Genomic DNA, 27,925 nt, shown 5'->3' with positions numbered 1-27,925 from the left:
ACAGTCCATGGGGTCTCAGAGTCACGACTGAGCGATTAACACACACACATTGAGATTAGTTACATGTGATTTTGCCTACAGGGTACAAAACTTCCAGTTTTTTACAGTCTAAAACTTATCTTGCCAAGGGCTTTTTCAGGTAGTATCCTATTGGTCGTCCCAAATTTGTGGGAGTAATGGGGAGGTGGGCTAACCCATTCCTCCCATTTTTTCCTTTAGGAAAGAGGGTAGACACAAGGCGGCTCTAGCTGCTTAAGTCTGTAGCGGAATCACAAAACCCAGAGCCGGGTCTTTCTGCACCCAGTCTTAATCTGGACTCTTACTCTGCCAATGCTTGCGATGCGCCCGGGTCAACCGGCTCGGTAGCAGAGCAGAGACCAGCACCGCTACCCCATGGAAGGCTTCTGGCCTCACCCTAGGTCCCCAAGGTCAGCGCCCACAGCATATCCTTGCCCCAACCGTTTGACTCTGGCTCTGATCGCTTACGGGTAGTTCGCATCCACTGCAGAAGCGCTGGGAGGTCCGCCGGAGCCACCGTACGGAGTAGTTGCAGTATTGCGAGCCGCGCGGAGCGGAATTCCATGTTGGAGAAGAAAGCGGAGCAGCGGAAGGTTCGCACTGCGCACGCGCAGGCAGAGGCCGGTTCAGACACCCGATTAGACCCGGCGTGGAACCCGCCTCCCTCGGCTGCCAAAGTCCTAGGCCCCGCCTCCTCCTTGCCCCTCTCACGTGCTCCTGCGAGAGCAAGGAGCCCTACTCCCCCACCTTTCATAATTCCCCTCTTAGCTGGTGGTGCTCAGCCAAGTCATTTTTCTTAAAGTGGCGCCTGGAGGCTGGACTTCTTTCCTGAGATCGCATCCCTAGAAAGCCTCCTATCTTCATTCTAACTTTAATGCCGCAGTTATTAAGCGATAGGAAACGAATGTCAAACGCCAGTCAAGGCAAAGAAACATCTCAATACACTCTCGGTAAACACATTGAAGAGACGCGGCGAGTGCCCCGGAAGCGGAAGTGTATGCCCTTCTTGAAAGGCTGGACTACGCCGAGTGGTGACGTTTCCTCATTGGGCGGAAGGTTCGGTGGCAGTCGTCGGTCTTCCAGCTGGTGGGAGTTGGCGTTGCGGTGCTGGGCGCTGGGACCCTAGTTTATCCAGTTTGGGAAGTCGGGCTGTGGGGTCGCACCTGTCTGTTTGATCCCCGCGTTCCCTGGTTTCCTCCCCTGGCGTGGGGCTTCGCGAAGGTCTCCCCGGCCCCTTTGGGCCACGGCGGTAGCGGTGCCTTTTGCGGTAAGTGTCTGCTTTTTCCCGCCCCAGACTACCGACTAGCAGCTGGGGGCAGCCACAGTCCTGCTCAGCGGGGTAGACACTCCGGAGGGACTCGGCTGCTTTGGCCACCAGCCGTCGTCATCGAGACAGAGGTGCGCTGGCCCATTTTCATCTCTTGTCCCTCACCAGAAGTTTCGTTAAAAGATGCGCTGTGACCCTTTATTAAAATTGTCTTCAGGTTTGCCAGTGCCAAATTAAATATAAGCGATTGCAGGCCTGACTCTGTTTCGCTGTCCTGATCAAGAATTTAGATGTGGCTGCTACTCCGAAAATCTGTTGACTTGTACCAGATTTTATTTTTCCACGTTAACTTGTGTCTAATTAACACAGTGTCCCGTCTGTAGGAGGCTTTCAGAAATGATTAAGGGATATCAGTTCAGTGCCATTGACGACCTAAGATACACTGATGGCTCTGTCTGTAGCATCTGGTGCTACTAGCTATTTCTTTAAACTCTTTCTCCCCTGTTGGCGTTATTGATGCCGTTCTCACATAGTTCTTTCATATGCTTCATTCAACAAAATATTTACTCTTTCTTAGCTATAAGGATGCAGAAATGAATGACTTGAACCTTGGCATGGAGGAGCTAACAGTACAGTGATACAGAGACACATAAATACACATTATAATCAAGATGAGTAATGAGAAATTCTAGTAAGGTGTAAAGAGCAATGAGAGCTATGGGAACAAAGATGATGTGCTCTGCTCCTTAAAAGATTTGTAACCTTGAGCAAGTTGATATTCTAGTCTAGCCTCAGTTTCCTCATCTACCTTAGCTTGTGAATGGAAGATTAGGTAACATGTTTGGTACGGTGCCTAGAATACAGTAGTGGTGGTGCCAAAGGGGAGGCGAACTATATCCTTCAAACTTCTTTCCCTTGATTTTTTGATCTGGTCAGTTAGTATTTTCTAACCAAATATAAAGTCCTGTGCAAAAGCATCTTCAAGCCCTCCTTCAAAGAGATTGATGACTCCTGTAACTCCACCTATCTGGAAATTCTGGACCTGCCACTGGAGTACAGTAAGATAACCATAAATGGTAGCTTTAATTTTTTTTTTCCAATTGATTTTCTTCTGTATGCCTTTGGAAAGGGAATTGGTAAAAGCTTCTCTCCTTTTGATTATTCTCAAAGTCTCAATGGACTCCTTTTAGTTGGGGATTCACCGTTGCCCTATCCCATAAACTTTCCCTGAGAGTTCTCACCTACTTCCATGGTATTATCGTTGTATGCCAACCCATTTCCACATCTTTTTCTCTAGCCCCTGTTTCATGAAATAGTATTTTAGTTTCTGTAAATTCAATAGGTCTAAAACCAAGTTCACTCTCTCCACCTTCATTTCGTTCCCCTTTTTATTACATATGTCCTACACACACACATTTTGCTAGTTTATCTATGAGTTTTGACCCTGGGTTTCTAGTTGAATTTTGTGGTATTCGTTCAATTCTTAAAAGAATAATAAAATGAACACCAATTGTCCAACCTAGTAGTAGAATATTGTAAGTAACCTTTAAAGCCCCTTGAATCTTGCCTCTATTAACTCTTTAACTTTCAAATCACTTCTCCTTTGTGTTCCATTCATTGATTAATGGCATCACTAACCACCTGGTTATTCAGACTAGAGCCCTCAAAATCATTTTTGCCTCTGTTTCTCCTTCATTCTCCGTAACCGTTTGATCATTAGGTCCTATCGATTCTGCTTTATGACTAACCCTTAACTTGAGCCCTGTCCGTCTGTTTTGTGTGCTTCCTTAGTTCAAGCTCACATCTCTTGAATAGACTTTTGGAGTATGTTTTGTGTATGTAGTCTCCCTACTCTCCAGTTTTTCTCCCTTCAATGCCTTTGTTACATTGTCTCTAATTTTTAAATTATAGAACAGATTTTTCATTCTCTTGTTTCCCTTGATGAGTGTTGCTTCATGCAGTGATTATTAACCCTGGCTGCACATCAGTATAGCCAGCGAAGTGTTTCAAAACATAGGTGCCTTGTTTGGCTCTCCTAATCAAGAATTTAGATGAGGCCACTTCCCCGATAATCTTCTGATGTTACCATCCCTGGAGGTTCTGATTGAATACTTCATTTTTAGCTGACAGGTGTTAGCTGAATGCCATTGAAATTGCCCATTACTTGAGCATATGCCTCATCCCTCCTCATCCATATTTTCAGGCTGTGTTCTTTTTAGCTTCAAGGCAAGCCATTTCCGAGGAGTTCTTTTGACTTTAATTTTCCTCTTGGTACCAGTTTACATAAAGATTCTTTTTATGATTGACTTGATAGCCAGAAAGTATCTTAAAGAATTGATTCCCAGTGTTTTTGAATTAGTAGCCATTGTTGCTAATTGAATTTTTGGTATACCTTTTCTGCTATTAAGCCATGAAGTGTTGCAGTGGTTTTATCTTTAATGTTAAAATGAGTTTTAAAGTTGTTTTAAAATTTGAAAACAGAATCATTGTATTGAAGAGAATATTTCCTGATATTGATTGGTGCAAAAATAAAACAGAGAAGTCAGTGGTGGCATGATACCTAATTCATTTTCTGAAGTTACAGAGAAGTCGTGTCTGTGTTAACTTGATGTAATTTGTTGATTTGAAGTTAGAACTTTGCTCATGCTGGAACAATTCCTGGAGCACATAGTAGGTGTTTAATGAGTGACTGACTGAATACAAGGGGCAATTCTGTCTCAACTTCTAGAATAACATCATTCTAATTCTCACAGAGAACACTTTGAAAAATAACTTTCCCCTTAACAAAAAATAATACTCATAGTCGTTACCAACAATTTGAAAATTACAAGAATGTATTAGAAAATTTAAATTACTATTCACCATCTGGTGATGGCAAATGTTATTATTTTCTAGCAGCTTTACTACAGTAAAGTTAACATCCCATACAGCTCACCTAAAGGGTACAGTTCAGTGGTCTTTAGTGTATTTGCACAGTTGTGCAACCATCCAGGGCTTCCCAGGTGGCACTAGTGGTAACGAAACCACTTGCCAATGCAGGAGACTTAAGATGCGGGTTCGATCGCTGGGTCGGGGAGAAACCCTGGAGGAGGCCATGGCACCCCACTCCAGTATTCTTGCCTGGAGAATCCCATGGACAGAGGAGCCTGGCGGGCTGCAGGGCACGGGGTCGCAGAGAGTCGGACGCAGCTGAGCATGCACAACCATCACCACCATCAGTTTTAGAACTTCTTCATCACTGTGCAGAGAAACCCCATGCCCACTAATACTTCTTATTTCCCCCTAATTCCCAAACCCTGCACAACTATTAATCCACTTTATTTCTTTATAGATTTTTCTGTTCTGGACATTTTATATAAGTAGAATCATATATTCTTTTGTCACTGGTTTCTTTCATTTGGCACACGCTTTCAAGATTCATCCATGATGTGGTGTGTATCAGTACTTCATCTCTTTTGATTATCAAATAGTATTCCATTTGGTGGGTATGTCACATTGTATTTATCCACTCATCAGTTGAGGGATATTTGGCTTTTTTATTCCCTTCACTTTTTGGCTAGTGTAAATTATGCTTCTAGGGACCATTTAAGTATAATTCTTTGTGTGGATGTGTGTCTTCCTTTTTCTCGGATGTGCCCAGGAGTGGAATTGCTGGGTCATACAGTAACTTTCCGCATTTAAAATCTTGAGGAATTGCCAAACTGTTTTCTAAATAACTGTACCATTTTACGTTCCCACTAGCAGTGTATGAGAGTTCCAATTTCTGCGCATTCTCACCAAAACTTGTTATTACAGTTATCTCAATGTGAGTCAAGTGGTATTTGATTGTGCCTTTGATTTACATTTCCCTCCTGGGTAATACATTTTTTGGATATTTCTTTAAACAAAATACTTTATGTGCAGTTTTGTAATCTGGCTTTTACCTTTAAGCATATTTTTAGCATTAGCAAACATATTTACAAAAGATTTTCCCTCATTTCTGCTTTCCTCTTCACTCCTTCCCAAACCATAATTCTTGTGAAAACTTGCCTAAATTATAATGCATTAAAAAGTCTATAGGAGTATATGCCAAATTATTGTTGGTGGTTATCAAAGGACAAAAAGAGGGTTAGAAGAACTGTATTTCTACCTTTAATGTTTCTGTAATGTTTGAATTTAATGAACATGTATCCTCTTGTAATCACAAAACTTAAAAATTAATTACTTCTTTAGAGGACTGAGTATATTCAGAATGAAAAATATTCCTAAATTTGAAAGGCATTAAGTTGTATTAGTTATTCAGATATAATCATTTTACCAAGTAAAATACCAATAGGTTGCTTTGTTAAATAGTTTACTTTTCTGTGGTTATAGACTATAAATACATATGCTATGTAGAATTTAAAATATATATATGTGTTAAAAAAAAAATAAAATATATCTATGTGTTTAATATTATAATCAGGAAAGCATACACTGGTTTGGGCTATTGACTATTTTACAGGAAAGTATATAATGTAGAAATCATTTCTCTAAAGATATTTACTAATAATAGTATATTTATATGTTTAGTTCTTTAGTGTAAATATTGATCCAATAAATTAGTCATTTACTAGGGCATAGAAGAACTTTTTTGCCTGTAGAATTTTATGGACAGAGGAGCCTAGTAGGTGGAAGAATTTTTTAATAGGTGTTTTCATTATAATAAGATTTGGAATATCTAGTCATTAGAGTCTGTTTATATAGTCCCAGATTGGGCAGGGTTCTGGCAGGACTATTTTTAATTGTTTATGCAGAGAAAAATGGCTGCTTGAGCATTCCACCTTCTGTTGAATAATAACCAAGTACATGAAATTGGCACTAAATGTTAAAAGATTCTGGGGGAGTGATTCCTGGGTAGTGGGATAGACACTTTAGTAGTGTTCAGAAAATTTCCAGTTTATTCACACCTCAGCATTATAGGGAAAGCCAACTGACATCATCAAGAAAGGAAGGAGAATAATAGTATACTGTGCATTTGCAGGCAGTTTTATACGTACTGTTTCATTTAATCCTCACAACAGCCTTTCAGGGTAACTACCTTGATAATGGTATTATCTCCATTTTGCAGGTGAGGAATGTGAGGCTCAGAGAGATTAAGTAACTTGCCCAAAGTAACCCAGCCAGTATGTAACAGAGCTGGGATTTGAATCCAAGTCTGTCAGACTCCAAAGCCCATGCTCTTTCCAGTACTTCACACTGTAGCAGGTAAGTATGATACTTGGCCCTGTGCCTGCCTTACCTAGGGCACCCCAAACTCGAGCCTGTTTCCATTGCCTCACTGTCCAACTCTTAGATTCATGTTAGAAGAAAGTGTGATGGGCCAAGATCAGTCCTTGTGCATCCTGATTGCAGTGGACTTATCAGTTCTTTCTGGATATTGCAGTTATTACTCTTCATGAAGAGGAATGCACATCTTTGCTTTCAAAATATGATTTCCTCTTTTGTATTATGGCAGCAAAATTTGTTCCAGGAGTTTGCCAGCAAGGATCTTCAACTCAGTTGTCTAAAGCATCATTCATATTCTCAGACCTAAGGCTGTATACCCAAGGGACTATAGGACATCATTATGCTTTTTATTGGGTAGGGAATGGCTGTTCCATTCTTTCACCTGCTTAAATGGTAAAATTGTTGTGAGGGTGGAATGAAATAATAGATGTTAAACCGTATGAACTACTGTACTGTAATCCCTTACCTTGCCAACAGCCCCATCTAAGTAGAGATTCTTCTTTTGTGAAACTAGTACATGTATACACATTTTTAATTCTCTAAATCTTTTTAGTTAGCCCAGAGAATTTTGAGTGCATGTTTGAATTGTAAATTATTCCAATTTGAGATACAGGGTTAGCCGTTAACAGTAAAAGATACATGTATTCTAGTGTGCATATTGGAACAAAGTGAAGTTAGTTTTTAAGAGTCTTGTTGGAACTTCTGAAAAGTTATAATAAGGCAAATGAAAACTAATTGTATAATATCAATTATCTAGATTATTGATTTTCTTGATTGTCATGTTATTTTCATCGGTTAATTTATGTGGTCTTTGAGAGAGATTTTTAAGGCCGTTTGTGACTTTGGCTCCCTAGTTTTGTTTTTTAACTAAGATCTTAAATACATCATTCATCCATAAAGTTCATTTTTAGTAAAGACTTAAGACTGAGGGTAAATAAAGCAGTGGTAAATAAAGCAATGAGCTCACAGGAGAGAGCAAAAGAGGGAAACATCTCTGCCCTCATGCACCTTACATTTTAGTTGAGGGAGATAGACTGCAATAATGTGTAGTTGATCCTTGATGACCATGGTATGAGTTGTGTGCGTCGACTTTTGTGTGGATTTTTTTCAATAAATATAGTATTGTTTGGCCAAAAAGTTTGTTTGGGTTTTTCTGCTATGTCTTACGGAAAACAAACAAACAAACTTTTTGGGCAACCCAGTACCTGTATTTTCATTTTATAGACCTTTAAATTAACTAAGTGTGTGGAAAAGTTTGTTCAGTTAGAGACCACAGTATGTGGAATCATAAGAACTAGGATCTGAGACAGTTACCTCCAAGCTGTTTCAACTTCCTGCCTCTCTTTGGGTAAGTCATTTGTCAGTTTCTTTGATTTTGAGGCAGAGATGGCAGTGCCTGGATTTTCTACTAGGATGGGGAATAGGCCAGTGCCACTAACCTCCCTTTGCTAAAGGGTCAGCTGTCAGTAGATCATGTTGGTAACAAAACAATGAGAGAAAATAAAGAGAAGGGAGTTTGCAATTTTAAACAAGTGGTAGGGGAGAGCCTCATTGAGAAATTGCATCTGGACAACAACATGAGGGAGATGAGGGAGGGAACTGTATTGTTAACCAGAGAATGAGCATGCCAGCTAGTGCTAAGGCCCTGAGGTGGAAACACAGCATCGACAGCAGGGAACAAAATTGTGTGTGTGTGTGTGTGTGTGTGTGTGTAAGTGCCTTACAGTCCATTCTGAGAACCTCTGCGTGAAATGTCATTGAGGTTTTGAACAGAATTTTATTTTATTTTTTTTTCCATTTATTTTTATTAGTTGGAGGCTAATTACTTTACAATATTGTAGTGGTTTTTGCCATACATTGACATGAATCAGCCATGGATTTACATGTATTCCCCATCCCGATCCCCCCTCCCTCCTCCCTCTCCACCCGATCCCTCTGGGTCTTCCCAGTGCACCAGCCCCGAGCACTTGTCTCATGCATCCAACCTGGGCTGGTGATCTGTTTCACCCTAGATAATATACATGTTTTGATGCTGTTCTCTTGAAACATCCCACCCTCGCCTTCTCCCACAGAGTCCACAAGTCTTGAACAGAATTTTAATACCACAGTTTTCAGAAACACATCTTTGGATATTGTGGAGGAAACACTTTATAAATAAAAGGTATTATAAGAGATTTTTCCCCTACTGAAGTGTAGCTTTTTGTAATCAGGCAAATATATTTAAAAAATATGCTACCAATAAGTAATTTACATAAGGAAAACTGTGTTGGGAAACTTCACAGAAATTTTTTTTTCCATTTAAAAGAGCCAGTCAACATGGGAAGATAAGAGTTAACCAGTGTAGCTGTTTAAAATGGAGGATGAAAAAATAAGTAAAATGAAGGATGATCTGTTTATGATATGATCTCTAAAAAAGCTAATTGTGGTGTCATAATTAGGATTATATTACCCCTGGTAGTGCTGTGGTAAAGGATATAAGCTGAAACCCCTGAATCCTATCTCTTACCTGAAGAATACTAACTTAAACAATAATAATTTAGTATAATGATTTGGGATAAGAAGTTAAAAGTTCTGGATACTTTCTACAAAGTGGCTGCTTTTCTTGCTTAAGTAACCATGTAATTGTTTTAAAAAAGTAAGTATTTTTGGTATAACATGGTATTTTTTCAGTTCCATCAGGTATTGGTAATAAGTTTTTAGTTTCTAAATTATCAGATTTTACCTGAACAGAAGTGTGATGTTTAATGTAGAGCTCAGCTTGGAATTTCTCTTTGCCAGTGACAGGTCCTTGAGTGCCTTTTCCCTGCCTGCTTCCTTTGACTCCCCTCATCTTTCCACTTTCTCTATGTTGAACGAGTCAGCTGTTTAGTCTTTAGATAGGATCTAGTCTAGATAATCTTTGGTTTACTAAATTAGACCAGTTAGCTTGGAATAGTTACCAAAACAGCTGTTTTCAACAATGAACTTTCCTGCCAGTATTGCTTATGTTGGACAGTTGATGCCTGGTTTTCAGAGCCCTTTACACCCTGTCTTTCCTTCTAACTGTGTAGGGACTTCCCTGGTGGCTCAGACGGGAAAGCGCCTGCCTACAATGTGGGACACCCGGGTTCAGTCCCTGGGTTGGGAAGATCTCCTGGAGAAGGAAATGGCAATCCACTCCAGCACTGGAAAAATCCAGTGCTGGAAAATCCCGTGGATGGAGGAGCCTGGTGGATTATAGTCCATGGGGTCGCAAAGAGTCGGATACGACTGAGCGACTTCACTTTCACTTTATATAGCCTTCTGTCCTGACTGGAATGTTTTTTTACTGTCTTCCAAATAGTGCTCAGTAATCTTTGAGTACAGTGCATACATAAGGTATGAGCGTGTCCCAGGCTTTTCCACGTCTCCATTTCTGCTGTGCCATTTCACCTTCTTCAAGCTCCCCTTTGTCCTCTTTCCACCTGTCTGACTTCTTCCCTGTGTCAGGATCAAATTCATGACAGCCTTCTCAGTAAAGCCTGTTCTGTCCACTTGAGCTTATTTTTATATATATATATAATTTTTACAATTATTGGCAGTTAAGCATAAGCTTTGTTTTTTTTTTTTTGACCATAAGCTTTTATTGCTAGCTTTGAACTATTACTTAACTGGTATTAGTCAAGGTTCTCCACAGAACAGAACTGACAGGATGTGTGTATACATACATATGCATGTGCATGCGCATACACATACACGAAACTCTTTTTATATACTATATGTAATTGGCTCATACGATCGTGGAGGCTGATGAGTCCTGACATCCCCAGGCTGAGTTGGCGAGCTGGAGACCCAGGAAAGCTAAGCAGACGGCATATTTCCAGTCTGCAATCTGGCAGGCTTGAGACCCAGAAAAAGCTGATGTTTCAATTTGATTCTGAAGGCCAAAAGAAGCCTAGGCAGTCAGGCAGAGGAATTTTTAGATTTACTTTATTTTGCTGCTCATTCATGTGCCTTGTCTTGCCAGCTAGTAAACAACTTGAGGGCAGGAACTGCAAGTCATATTTACTTGCTTACCATCCATGACTTTGTGCATCCTGATTTACGTGTAATAGGTACATCTCTGTATTTTATGAAATCATAACATTTTAAGGGCTAGAAGGGGCCTTGAAGGTTATCTTGTTTTAGAGTTGGAGAATCAAGAACAACTTATTAATATATACCTCTTTCCTTAATTGTTAGGAAAATGAACGAGACAATGTAATCTATGAAAGGTTAAGTGATTGACTAATTTTAAAGATTTATTTTTGCTTAGAGCATGAATCAGAATGTATCCTTTAATTAGAAAATATTTCCTGGGTGGAGATTTCACCTTTTTCTTTTTCTTTCTCACCTTTTTTTTTTTTTCATTTAAGAATGTACATAGCACATTAGTTGTTCATATTGACAAGTATGTCCAAAATGAGAACAGATTTAATTTGAAATGTCATCATTTCTTCAAAGCTTATTGTCAGATATATCAAATTTATGGATTCATCTAGAATATTCCAGTTAGGTATTCAAATATAAGGCATTGTAACCAAGTGGTACCTTTAGCTTTGGGACCTGACAGTATTGAAGATGTAGGTTGAGGCTGTAGAATTTGAAGTTAACTGTATTTTAAACACTCAACTACTTTAATTTGAACTTACTCTTCTTTATAAGTTTTCATTTATGGGAACTGATACTGATTGTTTTCAGATGTTTTTATTTAGTTCTTTTCCTTCCTAGATTTTCTTGTAATCACATCTTAAAGCTTTCAAGATGGTACTAGCAGACCTTGGAAGAAAGATAACATCAGCATTGCGCTCATTGAGCAATGCCACCATTATCAATGAAGAGGTATGTAAAAATACATGTGATTGCACATCATCACTAGCATTGCAGATGGATGATTAATAATCTCTATATAGTTACTTCTAGATAAAATCCGTAAATGGGTATAGTAGTGTGTTTTATGAGAAATTGACTATGTTAATTTCAACTTTCTATAATGAATTACCAAAGAAAACCCCACCTTAACTTGTATGTAATAATGACATACGTTTTATATTTCAGAAATGGCTTCGGTCTGGAAATATGCTTTTGCTTTCTCTTGATATAAGCCTATAACTTTAGTGTCCTCCTTCTTCCTTCTTGATTAGACATGCATATGTCTGGTCTTTCTCCTTGACTTTTATTTGACATTCTTATATAAGGCTAATATTACCATTTGGCTACTTTGATTCATTTTCTCTGAAATCCTCTTTTAGTTTTTTGGAGGTTTTGTAAGCTGACTCCTGAATATGATATCTGAAATACTTTTCCTCCTGCTTTTAAGTACAAGGTATTTCTTGCCCCCATTCCCTGCCCCCCCCCACATTGTATATTAATAGTTTGTCAACTGAAAGAAGATGATTATAGTCCACAAGTATATTTTACATTTTGTGGTACCAGTGGTAAAGTACTGATTTTGGTTTTAGAAGACCTTGTTTAGTGTCCTGCTAAACAAGTCATAGAAATTTGAGCAAGTCAAATTCAGAATTTCTTAATGTTTAAAATGAGAAAACAGCATTTACCTTTCAGGATGGTTTTAAAGATCAAATGAAATAATAGATAGAAAGTATTTTCTAACTTGGAGGTTTAAAGAAAATTCTAATATAAAATTTGATATCAATACTTTAATAAGCTAGTGGAATTAAATAATTTGGGGACCATCTTTGAGCTCAGCTAGTCCAGCCTCTCTCTTAACAGCAATAGGAAGTCAGTTTCACATATTTATTGGAAGAACCAGGATTAAAATCCTGTTTCTAATTCCATAATAATTAATATTAAGTAATCATAATTTAAACCACTGTTTAGTCTTTGGAATTCAGAATAAATAAAATGACAGCTTTTCAAATAGTTTTCCCTGTTGTATAACCCTTATGCTATTTATGTTTATAGTAGAAAAAGAAAAGAAACCAAGGAGATTAGGTTGGTGGGAAGTAAAATAACAGCTGTTGCTTAAATTGGCAGCTTCTCTATTCTTGATACTGTGCTACTAGGGAATTAACAAGGAGAAATCCCTCTAATGAAAGATCAGTTCCATTTTTATCAAATCCCTTTAGTGAGGGATAGAGAAATCTGATAAGCTGCTATCTGACATATGACAGAAGTTGAAGATGAGAATTCATTCAAGAAGTGTTTGAGGGCCTACATTTTTGCAAACATTTTTGCTGCCACCAGGAACAAAATTGAACAAAATAGGCTAAAATCCCTACCCTCATGGAGTGTATTGCATTCTAATGTGTAAACAGCTATTTCCATGAGTGGCTAAGGCTCATCTTTTCTAAAGACTTTTTTATAGTTTGTGATCTTTTAACCACAGTGCCTTGCAGCTCAACAAATATATGATGATAGTGAGTTATTAATGGAGGATGGTTTTCTTTTCAACTTTGTTCCTCTGTTCTGAGTGGAGATAGTAAAGGCTAGTAGGTCAGACTGGGTCATTTTCTTTTGTCACATTTTCCTCCCTGGTAGTCCAGTTGAGAAGATGTTGCTCCATATCAGCAACAGGAATTCAGTGGCATAGAAAACTTCAATGGCAACATGTATTGTATAGTAACTTTCTTTGACTTGTATATTGTCTTTACTATTATTACTTTAATAGAGGGATAAAATTGTGGTGGTTAATACCTGGTTGAATAAAAAGAAATGGAATGTCTTTTTTTTTTTTTTTAAGTGGTGCTTTGAAAGTTGTGAGATCTTAGTTCTCCTATCTTGGATCCAGCCCATGCTTCCTGCAGTGGAAATGCAGAGTCCCAATCACTGGACCACCAGGGAATTCCCTGAAATGTCTTATTTTGACAAAATGACTAGATATTTAATAAAATCTCTCTCAAGGGCTAACTGAAAACCTTTTCGCTCTCTAATTGTATACTATGGTTTTTAATTAGTCATGGTTGTATGGTTGATGACTGGTCAGTCATTGTTTTTATATGGTTGAAATGAATTGTTTAAAAGTTTAATTTATTTGCAGGTGTTAAATGCTATGCTAAAAGAAGTATGCACAGCATTATTGGAAGCAGATGTTAATATTAAACTAGTGAAGCAACTAAGAGAAAATGTAAAGTAAGTTAATTAAATTAAAGGTAAAAAACAGGCAAAACTAAATTTAGTTTACTGGGATGAGGAGCTAACTAGAAAAGTCTGCTGTGTTATGAAACGTTTCTGCTGTATAGCACTGGGAAAGAATGGAACTCATATGTTGGAAGACTTCTTTTATAGTGTGTCTCCATAATAATGGTTCAAAGAATAAACTACATGTGGCTTTCATTTAATTATGGAGTTCTTTCCATTCTACTACTCCTTTATCTGAATGGATTCACTCATATACTGTATAGTATTTTAACAGAAAAGCCTGTTAGCAATTCAGAGTCCTTAAAGAAAAGTGGTGCCGTTTTAATCCTCTTCAGACTAAAGATGACATTAATCAACCTCCTTCACTATTGGAGAGTGGTATTCTTTTTTATCCCCTTTTGGTTTCTCTGTCCATATTCGATAAAGGAGTAGTGTGTGTGGCCTTAGTTATTGTGTTAATCGGGAAAAGCGCTGACTGGGGCGGAGCACATAGAACAATGGAGGGCACTTCAGTTAGCTGTTTCAGTCCTAGCCCTCCTCACGCTCAGGCCATCCCCCCTCCTTTTTGTATTGTCAGACTGGGTATTATATATAGGACATTTAAGCATTTAGAACTGCAAGAAGTAATCTTATTTTCTGCTTGGTGTAAACATGTATAAATTCTGTATGCTGCAAGAAAAATAAAATTAATACTTCACAGTAATGTGAGGACAAATTAATATTTGGACTTTCCAAAAATTAAGCCTTGAAAAACTTAACCAAAGTCATATATCTAATATTGCATGGTAAATTCTTTGTGGTATGAACTTATGACTCTGTAGTAATTGTATGCATGTTAATTAGAAAAATATTAATATAAATGATTGGATAGTCTTACATTCTTTGGGGCAAAAGGTAATTTTTTTAACTGTCTTAACTGACTTTTCCCCCTTTTTATCCTCAAAAACCATCATTATGAAGGTCTGCTATTGATCTTGAAGAGATGGCATCTGGTCTTAACAAAAGAAAAATGATTCAGCATGCTGTATTTAAAGAACTTGTGAAGGTAAAAGTATATCTAGCTTGTGCTATGATTTCCTATACACTCACTGCATTAGCACGGCAAACAGGAATGTATTTCAGAATACTTTTTATTGTTTTTATGGAATATTTGTATTAAAAATATTAATAGAATATTTTCTGAATACAAAACTGTAGACTTTTTTTAATTGTAGACTAAAATTCTGAGTACAAATGTGAAGGTTGGTATTTTACTCCTACAAAAAAATGCTAAAGCAAGTTGTAGAAAGTACAGCTTCACTATATATTAATTGATGGAAGAGCCTCTTTGAGTTTATTCTCTTTTAATATCAAGTTTTGCCTATTTTTGTGCAGAAAGTCACTCTTGGAAAGAGTTCTTTTCTACACTTTTATTGTGTCTAAAAGATTGAATATCCTACACTTGCCTAGATTTTAAGCAATTTTGAATCAGTGAAATTTTATTTTACAAGTTATACTCTATTTCCCTGTCCCACCTTAGAACTGATATTGCTGCTGTTGTGAAAATTATGATGAGAGTCTTAGAGCATTAGAAAATATGTTTGAGTCTAATGGTAGGGGCAGAAAAGAAAGGAACTAAAAAAAGTTTTTTTTAAGGAGCAACAGGTACCTGCTCGTGGTCTCCAGGTATTTTTCCCCTATATTGTGTGAATAGTTTCATTTACTCCTTTAGTTCCAAAAGAACTGATTGGCACTTGGAGAAGATCTAGTATCTCAGATGGTTGTGACATTTCACTTTGGTCCTATAGACTAATCAATTGGAAAAGAAATTCAGAACCTAACAGATCAGGAAATTTAGCCAGTCTGTCTTCTCAGTTTGCGGTTGAGAAAAGTGAGACAGTTAGTGGTAGACACAGGTCTGATCTCCAAACTCCTTTTGTGGACTCCTCCTCACGATATTTCCAGCTTTCTCTTCATACACCTGAAGTCAGCACAGAGTGAGTGAACATTTTTATTTTTAGGGGTTGGCATCTTTAGGGAATTCTGGAACATCAAGTGCTTTGTTAAGATGCCTTTACTGAGTGCCTACATTATTCCAGGCTGTATGCCATATACTGCTGATAACAGAGATGAAAAGTACTGGGCCTTATACTCAGAAGCTCATGGTCTGGGGCAGTGGTGTACAAAGCAAGGTCAAAACTGTTTCATAATAACACTAAGACATCATTTGCCTTTTTTTGCCCTCTTACTGTGTTGTATTTACTCTGCAAATATCAGTGCAAAAGCAATGGCAGGCCAAACCATTGGGTAAAACTCCCTAGCTTAAACAAGGCAGTGATAAACTAAACTATACTAGTAGTCATTGTACCCTTTACTCCCAGACACTTGCAGTGAAAAAAAATGTTTTTTTTTCAAACGTGTCCTTGATGGAAATTATTAGTGGTATTAAATCTTGACCCTTAAATATATATGTGTTTATAGGATTTTGTGTGATGAACTGGAAAGTACGCAGAAAGCCGTATTGCTGTGTAGCAAAATTTGATGGTTGTCTTGAGGAAAGCAACAGACAGTTAATCTGTGCTTATTTGGCCTTGAACCTTTGGCAGACATTTTCTCTGAAGTAAATAAAGTTGGCCTGTCACTTTAAGCAAACAACAGTATTGTAGCCAATGATAAAATTCTAGCTTTCAAGTGAAAACCAGAAGCTTGAATCCCCCCAATGAGTTTGACAGTGTCCTAATTCTTAAGTCGTCTGGTGAGATCAGTATGGATATTAATAAATAAAATTTTCAATGTTGTGTAGTGATATGTGCCAACAATGGGAGATCTGCCTAACTCAATAAACCAATATTTTCTAAATGACTAGTGTATAATGTTACAGAAGCATGCACCAGTATAAGATCGATTCAGAGTCCAAGATAGGATAACAGATTTTAATGTGATAGAATATGAAAATTCAGTACTGCAGTTCTAGGATGCAGGAGGAAGAGAAGATAAATTTATAATAAAATCATTATTCAATAAAACATAAGTTCCAAATAGTAGGTTCATAGAGAACTGAGTGATTCTGCCATGGGATATAGGGAATGGAGGTGAATATAGGACAACATTAATATTCTGAAAGGGTCTAAGAGGAAGGGCAGTAGATTTATGTCTAAGATTGTTGTTTATTTCAGAAGTTTGCTTATGGGTAGCTCTATGCCTGAGAAGAAGATAACAAAATGTATTTTCTTTTCCTCCCTTTTCTACCACATGGCTTTCCTTGAAATCAGGTATAATATGGATTATGTAACTTTTATGGTATCATCTAGCATGGGCTCAGCAAATTTCTCTTAAGAACAAATAGTTGGAGCTTTGTGGGTCATATGGTCTTTGTTGCAACGACTCAGGTCTGGTGTTACAGCGCAAAAGCAGTAAATGAGTGGGCATGTGTGTGTTAAGACTTTATTTACACATAGTTATAAATATGGTCTATGTCCTCTGGTCTAGGATATTAACTACTATTATGGTTTGATTATATAGAGATAGAGGTTTCAAGTTCCAAATAACTGACTTGGAAATGTATTATTTTTTTAAATGAACGTTAAAAATGCCTCCTGCTTGTTAGTTTGGGGACTGTCCATATATGTACCTTAATTTTCCCCTGATTGCCATTATAAAATTGGTGATTATTTTTTACTTTAAATATTGTAACTTTATAGAGCAGTACATCCAATGGCGTTGGACAGTTTAACATTTGACTCACTTGAAAAACCTTTCACATGTAGTTTGTAATTTTGCTCATATGTTAACACTTGTGAAATTGAATAGGAAGGTAGGTGCCATTGCAGTGTTACAGCCACTAGCCACATGTGGTTATTGAGACTTGTAATGTGGCTAGTCCATACTGAGATCTGATACTGAGTGGATGGTTAAGAGATCCATGCCAAGTTTTAAGACCTAGCATGGCACCTTTATTTAGGGGAAAAAAAAGACCTAGCATGGGAAAAGGAAATATAAAATAGCTCATTAATTTTTAAATGTAGATTACATGTTAAAACTATAATATTTTAGATATATTGAGTTAAAGTATTAACATTAATATCACTTGTTTTTACTTTTTGAACTGTCACTACTAGAGATTTAAAAATTCTTATGTAGCCTTCGCATGTACTATATTTCTGCAGTGCTGTTGTAGATTGCTCCTTTGCCCAAACTTGGTCTCACATTAATACACTTTCAACTTTTTCTAAAAAATGTTTTGAGATCCTTACCTCTGAATTGGTTTGGGAGTATAGGCTTGCTTATAATTTCACAATGCCCTATTTTAAATTCTTAAATTTCACTATGTGTATATACTACAGAGGGAAATAGAGTTGCGTTAGAATAGGAGGCTTATGGTTGCCTCTTAACATTGAAATGTCTGTAAATCATTTTTACAATTTGAAAGTTGTGGGGAGAGAGGTTTTGAATGTAACCATGTGCTAACCTGATTTTATCTTTGTTTTTGGTATGTAGCTTGTAGACCCTGGAGTTAAAGCATGGACACCCACTAAAGGAAAACAGAATGTGATCATGTTTGTTGGATTGCAAGGGAGTGGTAAAACAACTACATGTTCAAAGGTAAATTATACTTAATTAAAAAAAAAAAACAAAGTCATGGAGAAGATATGTTTGAGGAAATCAAGTGCTTTTACCAAGAAGACTGTTCCTATTCTTTAAGGAGATGAGGATATGATTTTTGGAGAAGTAAAGGTGGGAAGTTTACCTTATATCCTGTGGCTCAGGATTCCCTTTTCACAATGTCTCACCCAGTATAATATGTATGGATCTTCATTTTACATATCATTTTGCTAATTTTAAATTCATTATACCACCCTTTCCTTCATAATTGGGTACCTCAGCTTTGTTACCAGATTTTGCTTCAGAAGCCTCAACTATGTATAGTTCAGAAAGAAAAAAAAAAAAAACAGGATTATTTCTTAGAGGGTTATGTTATTGTTTGTTTTTAATTAACATTAATAACATTTTTTACCATAGTTATTTGTTGCTCGATCATTTCATATCCTTTGAATGTGACTGTTTGGCACTTAGAGTTTAAACTCTTCAGGAAATCTTCGGTATTCAGAATGTAATAATAATACTTTTTAGGAGAATATGAACTGTTTTATTTTACTCCTTAAGTAAATAATAAGTGTAAACAGAAACAATTACATGTGTTGTATTTATTGATTTTTAAAATCTTCCTTTCCCAGTTAGCATATTATTATCAGAGGAAAGGTTGGAAGACCTGTTTGATATGTGCAGACACATTCAGAGCAGGTATTGTGCTGAAATTTGAAAATTATTTCCTGAAATTTTTATTTTCAAGTTTAAGGACTCATTAACTTTTTATTTCATAGGGGCTTTTGACCAACTAAAACAGAATGCAACCAAAGCAAGAATTCCATTTTATGGAAGGTGGGTTCCGGTTTTTATTCTTATGTTCATGTCTTACCTTATCTATCTGACTTTTTACTTTATGCTATCTGGCCACATTTTAATATGTACCTATAAGCTTGAATCATTTTTGGAATAAAGTAGGGGTATACTTAATACATTGTTACCTTTTATTATTATAACATGATTTTTCTGATTCAAACTGATCAATCAGAGCAGGTATTGTTTAGCTTATAATTCTTCCTGTACTTACCCTGCCTTGCATGCTTTCCAGCCTCCTGCTTCTATTCCAGTTGTTTCTTTTAAGACCTTTCTGAAGCATTTCTCGATTCAACATATCCTGGTGAATTCTACATTGTCTGTTTCTTTAGTACACCATTTTTTCTTCGTTTATTTTTATTAGTTGGAGGCTAATTACTTTACAATATTGTAGTGGTTTTGCCATACATTGACATGAATCAGCCATGGATTTACATGTATTCCCCATCCCGATCCCCCCTCCCCCCTCCCGCCTCCCTCCCCATCCCATCCCTCTGGGTCTTCCCAGTGCACCAGCCCCGAGCACTTGTCTCATGCATCCAACCTGGGCTGGCGATCTGTTTCATACTTGATAATATACATGTTTCAGTGCTGTTCTCTCAGATCATCCTACTCTCGCCTTCTCCCAGAGAGTCCAAAAGTCTCTTCTGTACATCTGTGTCTCTTTTTCTGTCCTGCATATAGGGTTATCATTACCATCTTTTAAAATTCCATATATATGCGTTAGTATGCTGTATTGGTGTTTATCTTTCTGGCTTATTTCACTCTGTATAATGGGCTCCAGTTTCATCCATCTCATTAGAACTGATTCAAATGTATTCTTTTTAATGGCTGAGTAATATTCCATTGTGTATGTGTACCATTGCTTTCTTATCCATTCATCTGCTGATGGGCATCTAGGTTGCTTCCATGTCCTGGCTATTATAAACAGTGCTGCGATGAACATAGGGGTACACGTGTCTCTTTCACATCTGGTTTCCTCAGTGTGTATGCCCAGGAGTGGGATTGCTGGGTCATGTGGCAGTTCTTTTCCAGTTTTTAAGGAATCTCCACACTGTTCTCCATAGTGGCTGTTTAGTACACCATTTTTTAAAAGTTTGTGTTCGATCATCCTAAAATGGTTTAGAATCTGTGTTTATCTCAGAGTCTGATCATTGCTGACCTTCATTTGCTACATTGCTGTTCAGTTAGGTGATTTGTATATGTTAAAATGACTAATTAAAAGAATTGTGTCAAGATTGAGTTTAGAAAGATTTATTTGAGAGAATAACATTTTTCTTAATGTTACTCATATATTAATATAAGAAGATTGTTATTAATATAGAAAGCTTAAGCTAAAATTTGAAGTAATTAAATGAATGATATCATTTTATGAATCATTATTTGCTACTTTTTGGCCAAAGAAACTAGTGAACTTTGGCTATGGTATGCTCTTTATTTAAATTCTTTTATTAGTTTTTTTTTTTTTTTTTTTTGGTTGCAACATGCTGATTTCAGGATCTTAGTTCCCCAACCAGAGATTGAACCCAGGCCCATGGCAGCAAAAGCACAGAGTCCTAACCACTGAACCACCAGGGAATTCCCTCTATTTTTTTATGATAATTTCTAGCAAATAGATTTAAGAATAATGTTAGGAATTTAATTTTTAGGATAAGAACTTTTTCTAACATAGATTTAAAAATCAAAGGATAATAAACGGTTACATATTTAGAGTTCATATTTGCACAGTGATAGGTGTGAGCTGATAGGTGGCTCAGATGGTAGAGAATCTTCCTGCAGTGCAGGAGACCTGGGTTCGATTCTTGGGTCGGAAAGATGCCCTGGAAAAGGAAATAGCAACCCACTCCAGTATTCTTACCTGGAGAATACCATAGACAGAGGAGCTTGGTTGGCTACAGTCTGTGGGTTGCAAAGAGTCAGACATGACTGAGCAAGTAATGCTTAGGCTACTTACTTGAACTATTAGCCAAAGCCAGAGCCTTAATTTTTAACCAGTTCCTCAGTACTGTTTATTAAATAATCTCTCCTTTGCTTATGTATATGGAGTAAAATATTAGAAATCATTGTTTCTTCTGGGAGAGATGAAGTGGATCGGACGGGGGAAGGAAGGATTTGAAATGATCTCTAATGTTAAATCTACATGTTAGCATTTATTGGGGGGACAGTAGATATGTTTTTTTTGGTACCATTTGTTCTGTCTTTTTTAAAAAGAAACACTATTTTAATAAAACAATTTTAAAGAAGTGAAAGTACCAACACTTTCACTTCCCAAATACCGGCTTTTAGCAAGTCCATCTGTGCTTTTTTCAAATGTGCTATATAAACAAATATACAAGAGATAGATAATTTTAAGTTGAAATAGAATCTTTTCATGCTTTGAACCTTGATTGCTTTAGTAGTAGTTATATGGGTTGTATAAATTTGCCAAAGCTCATTAAAATGAATACTTAAAATAGTGCATTTTATGTAAATATACTACTATAGACTTGATTAAAAATGGGATCTTATGACAAGATAAGGGAGTGATTATTCTTGGGAGGGAGTAAAATACTAATTATTTTGTTTTCCTTGGTCTGGGTGTTTTGCTTTATGAAAATTCACTGAGTTTAAACTTTGTGAAACTTTTCCATATATAGGTTATATTTCATTAAAATATTATAATAATGGGATCTTAATAATTCTGGACAATATGCTGTTAAAGAGAATTCTTTTTATGACATCACTGTATTCCATTGTATGCATGTATGTAAGTAATCTCTTTATGAACATCTTTGACCCTATTTCTTTATATATTTATGTTTTATTTTAATTGTATCTTTCTCATATTTTAAAATAGCTGGTAATGCTAATTTCTGTCTTCTTTTTCAGCATTTCTTGCCTCTTTCACTTGCTTATTTTCCTGAGTAAATTTTAGGTTTTTTTTATTTGGAGGAAAATTGCTTTATAATGTTGTGTTGGTTTCTTTAGTCAAGTTCCAGAAAGAAAAATCTCCCTAAGATTATGATTAAAACTATATTGAAGCCAATTAATTTAGGGGAGAACTGACATCATATTTGTATAGTTCCATGTAGAAACTTGCTAGGTCTTTTTTGTTAAAAATTTTGTCCTTAAATATATTAATTTTCTTCTTTTAAATTTCACATATATTTTTATTAAGTGTATTTCTGCTTGATTTGTGTTGTTAATTTAGGGGAAAACTTTTAACATTATATATCCTTTCATTTGACAACATTGATCTGTATTAAAAGTTGCCACTAATCAAAAGAATGTAAACTAAAATAAAATCTTATTTTTTGATTTTCAAGTTGAATAGAGTTTTGAGGATTATGAAAATATAATAGCAATGAAATTAAAGTTTTGTGAAGACTTTTAAAAACCAAAAGCCTCAATGATCAAACCATTTGATCCAAATTCAGCTTGTAGGAGTGTATCATAGTTTAGAAGAAACAACATTATATAGTATTTATATTGGCTATATTTTTAACACCAGGAAGTTAGAAAACCTTAAATGGCCAACAGTAGGGTATTTATTTAATAAATGATAGCATAGCCATCTGGTGGAATGCTATATAACTTAAAAGTCACGTGTTACAAGAATATTTAATGGTTTTATAAAGTGCTACAGAAGGATAACTATCATCAAAAAGAACACAAATAACAAATGTTGACGAGGATATGGAGAAAAGGGAATCCTTGTACCCTCTGGGAATGTGACTTGGCACCACAGCTGTGGAAAACAGTATGGCAGTTTCTCAAAAAACTGAAAATAGAACTACCATATCACCCAACAGTTCCACTCCTGGGTATATATTTGGGAGGGAAAAAAAACACTAATTTGAAAAGCTACATTCACTCCAGTCTTCATAGTAGCATTATTTATAATTGCCAAGATATGGAAGCAACTTAAGTGGCCATTAACAGATAAATGGATGAAGAAGATTGAGACACACACACACACACACACACACACACACACACACACACACAGATAAACGGATGAAGAAGATTGAGATACACACACACACACACACACACACACACCCCCTACATACAATGCAGTACTACTCAGATATAAAAAGGAATGAAAGTTTGCCATTTGCAACAATTTCAGCTGAAAAAAAATTGTGACTCATTGTATTGTATAGCTATAATGTATAGTGTACATCAACTATACTTCATTTAAAAATGCTTTCAAAAGACTAAGTGGAAAACATTATGAAACACTATATAATACAAGTTCAGTTATTAAAATGTAAAAAAAATTGAGGGATACACAACTCATTTGGAAAAGATATAAAGCAGAATCATATGGGCTTTCATAATTGGGAGGCTGGATACTGCTTCTGCTGCTCTTTAAATGGCTTGTCATATTTAATACTTACTGGATTTTGTACTTAATTGAAATTGTGATCAATATGACTTTTTCAGAATAGATTAAAGATATACTTGCAATTTCCAAATTACTAGTATTTGAATGTTTTGCTGTTGTGGTTGTTAAATCATTTTTTCCATGTTAAATAGCTATACAGAAATGGATCCTGTTATCATTGCCTCTGAAGGAGTGGAGAAATTCAAAAATGAAAACTTTGAAATTATTATTGTTGATACAAGTGGCCGTCATAAACAAGAAGACTCTTTGTTTGAAGAAATGCTTCAAGTTGCTAATGCTATAGTAAGTAGCTTTAATGTAACAACATTATAAGGACTTTAGTTAAAACCTAACTGAGTTTGTGAACCATATAAATTATTTTTTGCTTGTAAGTTTCCAAGTAATTTATTTCTATTTTGGGCTCCTTTATCTATATGATAAGGACTTAATCTTCTCAATCTTCTCTACATTGATATGAAATTTTCATGAGTATTGGAAATTCTACTGCTTAATCATCTTATTAGTATGTATAAGAAAAACTAACAAATTGAGAATAACCTTTAGAAACTATTGAATTTCCTTTCTGTAACTTGTTTAAATTAGAAACATTTGCTTTAGGTGAATTTTGAAAGATTTTCAAAATGAAGCATTTAAAAATATTAATCATCATTTAGTGTCACTTTAAAATAGTGATGGAAATAACTTGGGGATAAGAAATGGTTTATAGGTAATCTGTAGCACATACTATGAGGCCATATTTGCCACTGACGTGCTGGCAGTTAATGGTTAGTGCTAATAAGTTGGTTTTTAGCCGTGCCATTATTTTGATTCAGTGGAGCAGATCTAAGGGAAATAGCCTCACCTCTGTTTTTATCCATTATGGTTTCAGCCCATGCTCTTCTGCTTTTACTTCTTCTCATTTACAGTTGTTCCATTTGCCTAGAGTGTGATTGCTCGAGATTATTGCTTAACTTTTTCCTCTTTATTCAGATCTCAACTCAAATTTTACCTCCAGACAGGCCTTCTCTGACCACCCTGCAGAAAGAAGTCTTCCACACCTCATAACTGATTTTCTCTATCCCATTTTAATTGCACATTCTAAATGTTTCAGTTCAGCTTAGTTCAGTCGCTCAGTCATGTCCAACTCTTCGCGACCCCATGAACTGCAGCACGCCAGGCCTCCCTGTCTATCACCAGAGTTTACTCAAATTCATGTCCACTGAGTCAGTGATGGCATCCAACCATCTTATCCTCTGTCGTCCCCTTCTCCTCCTGCCTTCAGTCTTTCCCAACATCAGGGTCTTTTCTAACGAGTCATCTCTTTGCATCAGGTGGCCAAAGTATTGGAGTTTCAGCTTCAGCATCAGTCCTTCCAATGAATATTCAGGACTGATTTCCTTTAGGATGGACTAGTTGGATCTTCTTGCAGTCCAGGGACTCTCCAGAATCTTCTCCAACATCACTGTTCAAAAACATCAATTCTTTGGCTCTCAGCTTTCTTTATAGTTCACCTCTCACATCCATACATGACTACTGGAAAAACCATAGCCTTGACTAGACGAAATGTTTATTTGCCTATTTTTTATCTGTTTCCAATGACTTCAGTGTAGGCCCCATAAAGACAAGGATTTTCTTACTCATCTCCATTTGAGGACCTAAATGGTGCCTAATACATACTGCTTCTACAGTAAATATTTATTGATTGAATAATTGTAATAAATATTTTTTATAGCTTCTATTGATGAAATTTACTTAAGGTCAGTTAAAATACATATCTTTTCTATTTAAATTTTCTAGCAACCAGATAACATTGTTTATGTGATGGATGCCTCCATTGGACAGGCTTGTGAAGCCCAGGCTAAGGCTTTTAAAGATAAAGTAGATGTAGCCTCAGTAATAGTGACAAAACTTGATGGCCATGCAAAAGGAGGTGGCGCTCTCAGTGCGTAAGTACCATTAATACTGTTGTCCCGTGTCCTGGACTTACATACTGTGTGTGTGTGTTTGTGACTTTATTAATCATTAAAAATCTGTTCCAGTAGTGGACCTAATATAGTTTATGAAGGAAGTATAAATAGAAACAGAATTTTGGAGTCCCTCTGATATATCTATAGTTCTATTTTAGCTAGTGAAAAGCTTGAGGTATGTACCTTTGTCTAATAAGCTTTGAAATCTAGAAATTTGTTTTCCTTTTTGAGGTTATTTTGTGTTTTCTTTTTCTTTGCAGAGTTGCTGCCACAAAAAGTCCAATTATTTTCATTGGTACAGGGGAACATATAGATGACTTTGAACCTTTCAAAACACAACCTTTCATCAGCAAACTTCTTGGTGTGTACAATGGTGGGGATATAGACAAATATCCAAGAAATAGTGTGGCTTTTTAGGACAGATTAAAATTTTAATTCTGCCCTCTCACTGACTAGTTCAGGAAAATAATTTCCTTCTATGATTTATCTTCTTCACCTACAAAATAGGGATGATGGTAACCTGCTTCCCATGTTTAGAGTGGTAAAAAAGAGCTACTGGATGGAAAGTTCCTTGGGAAAGTTTTAGAGCACAGTACAGAAGTATGTGGTTGTAGTAATAGCAGTGATAATGGCAGCAAAACTTTCGTGTTTGAGAGCATGGAATTTGGAATTAAACCCTGGACTGCAGTCACTGCTTTGTTACTTAACCTCTCTAGCTTCAATTTCTCACCTGTAAAGTGTTGTAGAAATACCTGAGCTGCCTATCTCACAGGTTTATTACTATATGTGCATGCATTTTGCATAATGTAGCAATATAACAAATATACTGTTAGTTGCTAATTTTACTTTTTTGGCTCTTTATAGGTATGGGTGACATTGAAGGACTGATAGATAAAGTCAACGAGCTGAAGTTGGATGACAATGAAGCACTTATAGAGAAATTGAAACATGGTATATGAGTAACAAAAAGCATTTGGTCTCAGATGGCTTCCCTTGTTTTCTTTTGATAGAGCTACTATAATTTTTTTGAAGTGATAAGTCCATTAAAGTCAGTTCTTCCAGTGTTTATTTTTTAGATGATTTATATGAAGATCATTTTAAATCTCAGTCATCTAAGCAGCTGTAGAATTGAGTGTTTTCTTTCTTATAATCAAATTGCCTTAAGATTACTATTGAAGTTTTCATTGGGTTCCTTGGAGTAAAACAGGTTAAAAGTAAGCTAAAATACTCTCTTCTGATTTGTTTGTTTACTTATAAGTTTTATATTTATATAATAAAACATAAAAAGAAATTTAAAAGAGATTAAATACACATTTTATTCACATTGAAGATAATTCCTATGAAAGTATGATTAAGAGCTTAAGTTTTTTAACCCAACATAGAACTTTTAAAAATAACCTCAGTTTCCTTATGTGTAAAAAGTAGACAATACTAAGTATCTTCTCCGTAGACTTGTGAAGATGAGCTGATATATATATATATATAAAATGTCTAGCACACCAGGAACATTTAACATATACTATTATTGATCATTTCTGTTTTTCTCAAAATGACATGACTCTTAATTTCCATGACCACACACTATCCTGCCTCTGCTCCTTCTCACTCATCTTGTCAGGTACCTATGTCTTTCCATCTTAGATGTTGGTGTTTTCTAGTGATCATTTCTAGGTCATCATCTTTGCCTGGAGCTTCAGACTCGTATCTGTATGTTTACTTGCTTGGATGTTCCCTAGATACTGACTTCAATTTGTCCTTATCTTCCCATCTCAACCTCCCACCTGTGTTGCCATCTATGAAAGTTAACATTATTTGTCTTGTTTCCAAAGGGTGTTGTCATCCACTCATGTCTTCCTCATTCTGCCCAGTCCTTTTCCCATTAATTATTAGTTCTAGTGATTCTACCTCCTAATTATCTCCATTCCATCCCCTACTTCCCAGCAACTATTTAAATTAATCTCTTATCTAGATTGTTTATTCTAAGGCTTTTAACAGGTTTTTGCAATTTTTGGGATTCTTTTCCTTGGACCTGTTTTTTTATAGTCCAGCCAAAATGATCTTTCAGAAAGGCAAATTTGATCCTAGTACTAATGCCTTTCTTAAAATCTTTCAGTGTCTTCCCATTGCCCTTGGAGTGTTTTTGAATGACTCCACCATCTAATCCACATCTTCTGAGTCGTGTTTTGACACCGTTGTTCTTAGCATTCCATGTGCCAGTCATGCTGAATTTCTGTCATTTTCTGAAATGTATGCTACAGTCTCTTTTACCTTGCTGTCCCTCTGCCTGTCAGTTATCCTATCTTCCTATTTCTGTCCTCCTTTACCCCCAGCCAAACTGACTCACTCATACTTCAAGTCTCTACTTAAATATGCTTCAGGAACATTCTACCTTATCCCTAGACTTAGAACCCCTGCTATGTGTTTCCACTGGACCCTGTAATTATTGTATTATTCATCACAGTTATTTTGATGTCTGTCTTCATTGCTTGAAGTTGAAGATTGGTTTCTAATATATTCCCAGAC

The 27,925-nt window shown here is 36.2% G+C and overlaps 2 protein-coding genes across 5 annotated transcripts in view; one reads left to right on the top strand and one right to left on the bottom strand.

Annotated features, from left to right (window-relative positions):
• Positions 1-992, bottom strand: part of LOC110122918 (uncharacterized) — a 28,057-nt gene extending 27,065 nt beyond the window's left edge. Inside the window, exon 1 of the mRNA XM_020870560.2 lies at positions 487-992. Within this exon, the coding sequence (XP_020726219.2) occupies positions 487-772 (286 nt within the window). The 5' untranslated portion in view covers positions 773-992. The remainder of the gene's footprint in view (positions 1-486) is intronic.
• Positions 993-1,077: 85 nt separating this feature from the next.
• The window catches only part of LOC110122916 (signal recognition particle subunit SRP54), a 66,879-nt gene continuing 40,031 nt past the window's right edge, over positions 1,078-27,925 (top strand). Inside the window, exons 1-12 of one of the 4 annotated variants that reach the window (XM_020870556.2) lie at positions 1,081-1,285; positions 6,375-6,511; positions 11,261-11,371; positions 13,530-13,621; positions 14,591-14,675; positions 18,107-18,211; positions 18,844-18,910; positions 18,991-19,048; positions 23,588-23,738; positions 25,233-25,381; positions 25,663-25,763; positions 26,267-26,353. In XM_020870556.2, the coding sequence (XP_020726215.1) occupies positions 11,294-11,371; positions 13,530-13,621; positions 14,591-14,675; positions 18,107-18,211; positions 18,844-18,910; positions 18,991-19,048; positions 23,588-23,738; positions 25,233-25,381; positions 25,663-25,763; positions 26,267-26,353 (973 nt within the window). In that variant the 5' untranslated portion in view covers positions 1,081-1,285; positions 6,375-6,511; positions 11,261-11,293. Of the gene's footprint in view, positions 1,286-6,374; positions 6,512-9,026; positions 9,168-11,260; positions 11,372-13,529; positions 13,622-14,590; positions 14,676-18,106; positions 18,212-18,843; positions 18,911-18,990; positions 19,049-23,587; positions 23,739-25,232; positions 25,382-25,662; positions 25,764-26,266; positions 26,354-27,925 lie in introns of those variants that run through there. The other 3 variants (XM_070478035.1, XM_020870555.2, XM_020870554.2) reach the window with 3 other exon arrangements.

The sequence above is a fragment of the Odocoileus virginianus genome, chromosome 16, assembly GCF_023699985.2.
Source record: "Odocoileus virginianus isolate 20LAN1187 ecotype Illinois chromosome 16, Ovbor_1.2, whole genome shotgun sequence".
Taxonomy (NCBI): domain Eukaryota; kingdom Metazoa; phylum Chordata; class Mammalia; order Artiodactyla; family Cervidae; genus Odocoileus; species Odocoileus virginianus.
Note: the sequence above shows the minus strand (reverse complement) of the source record. Positions and strands in the feature narration are given on the sequence as shown.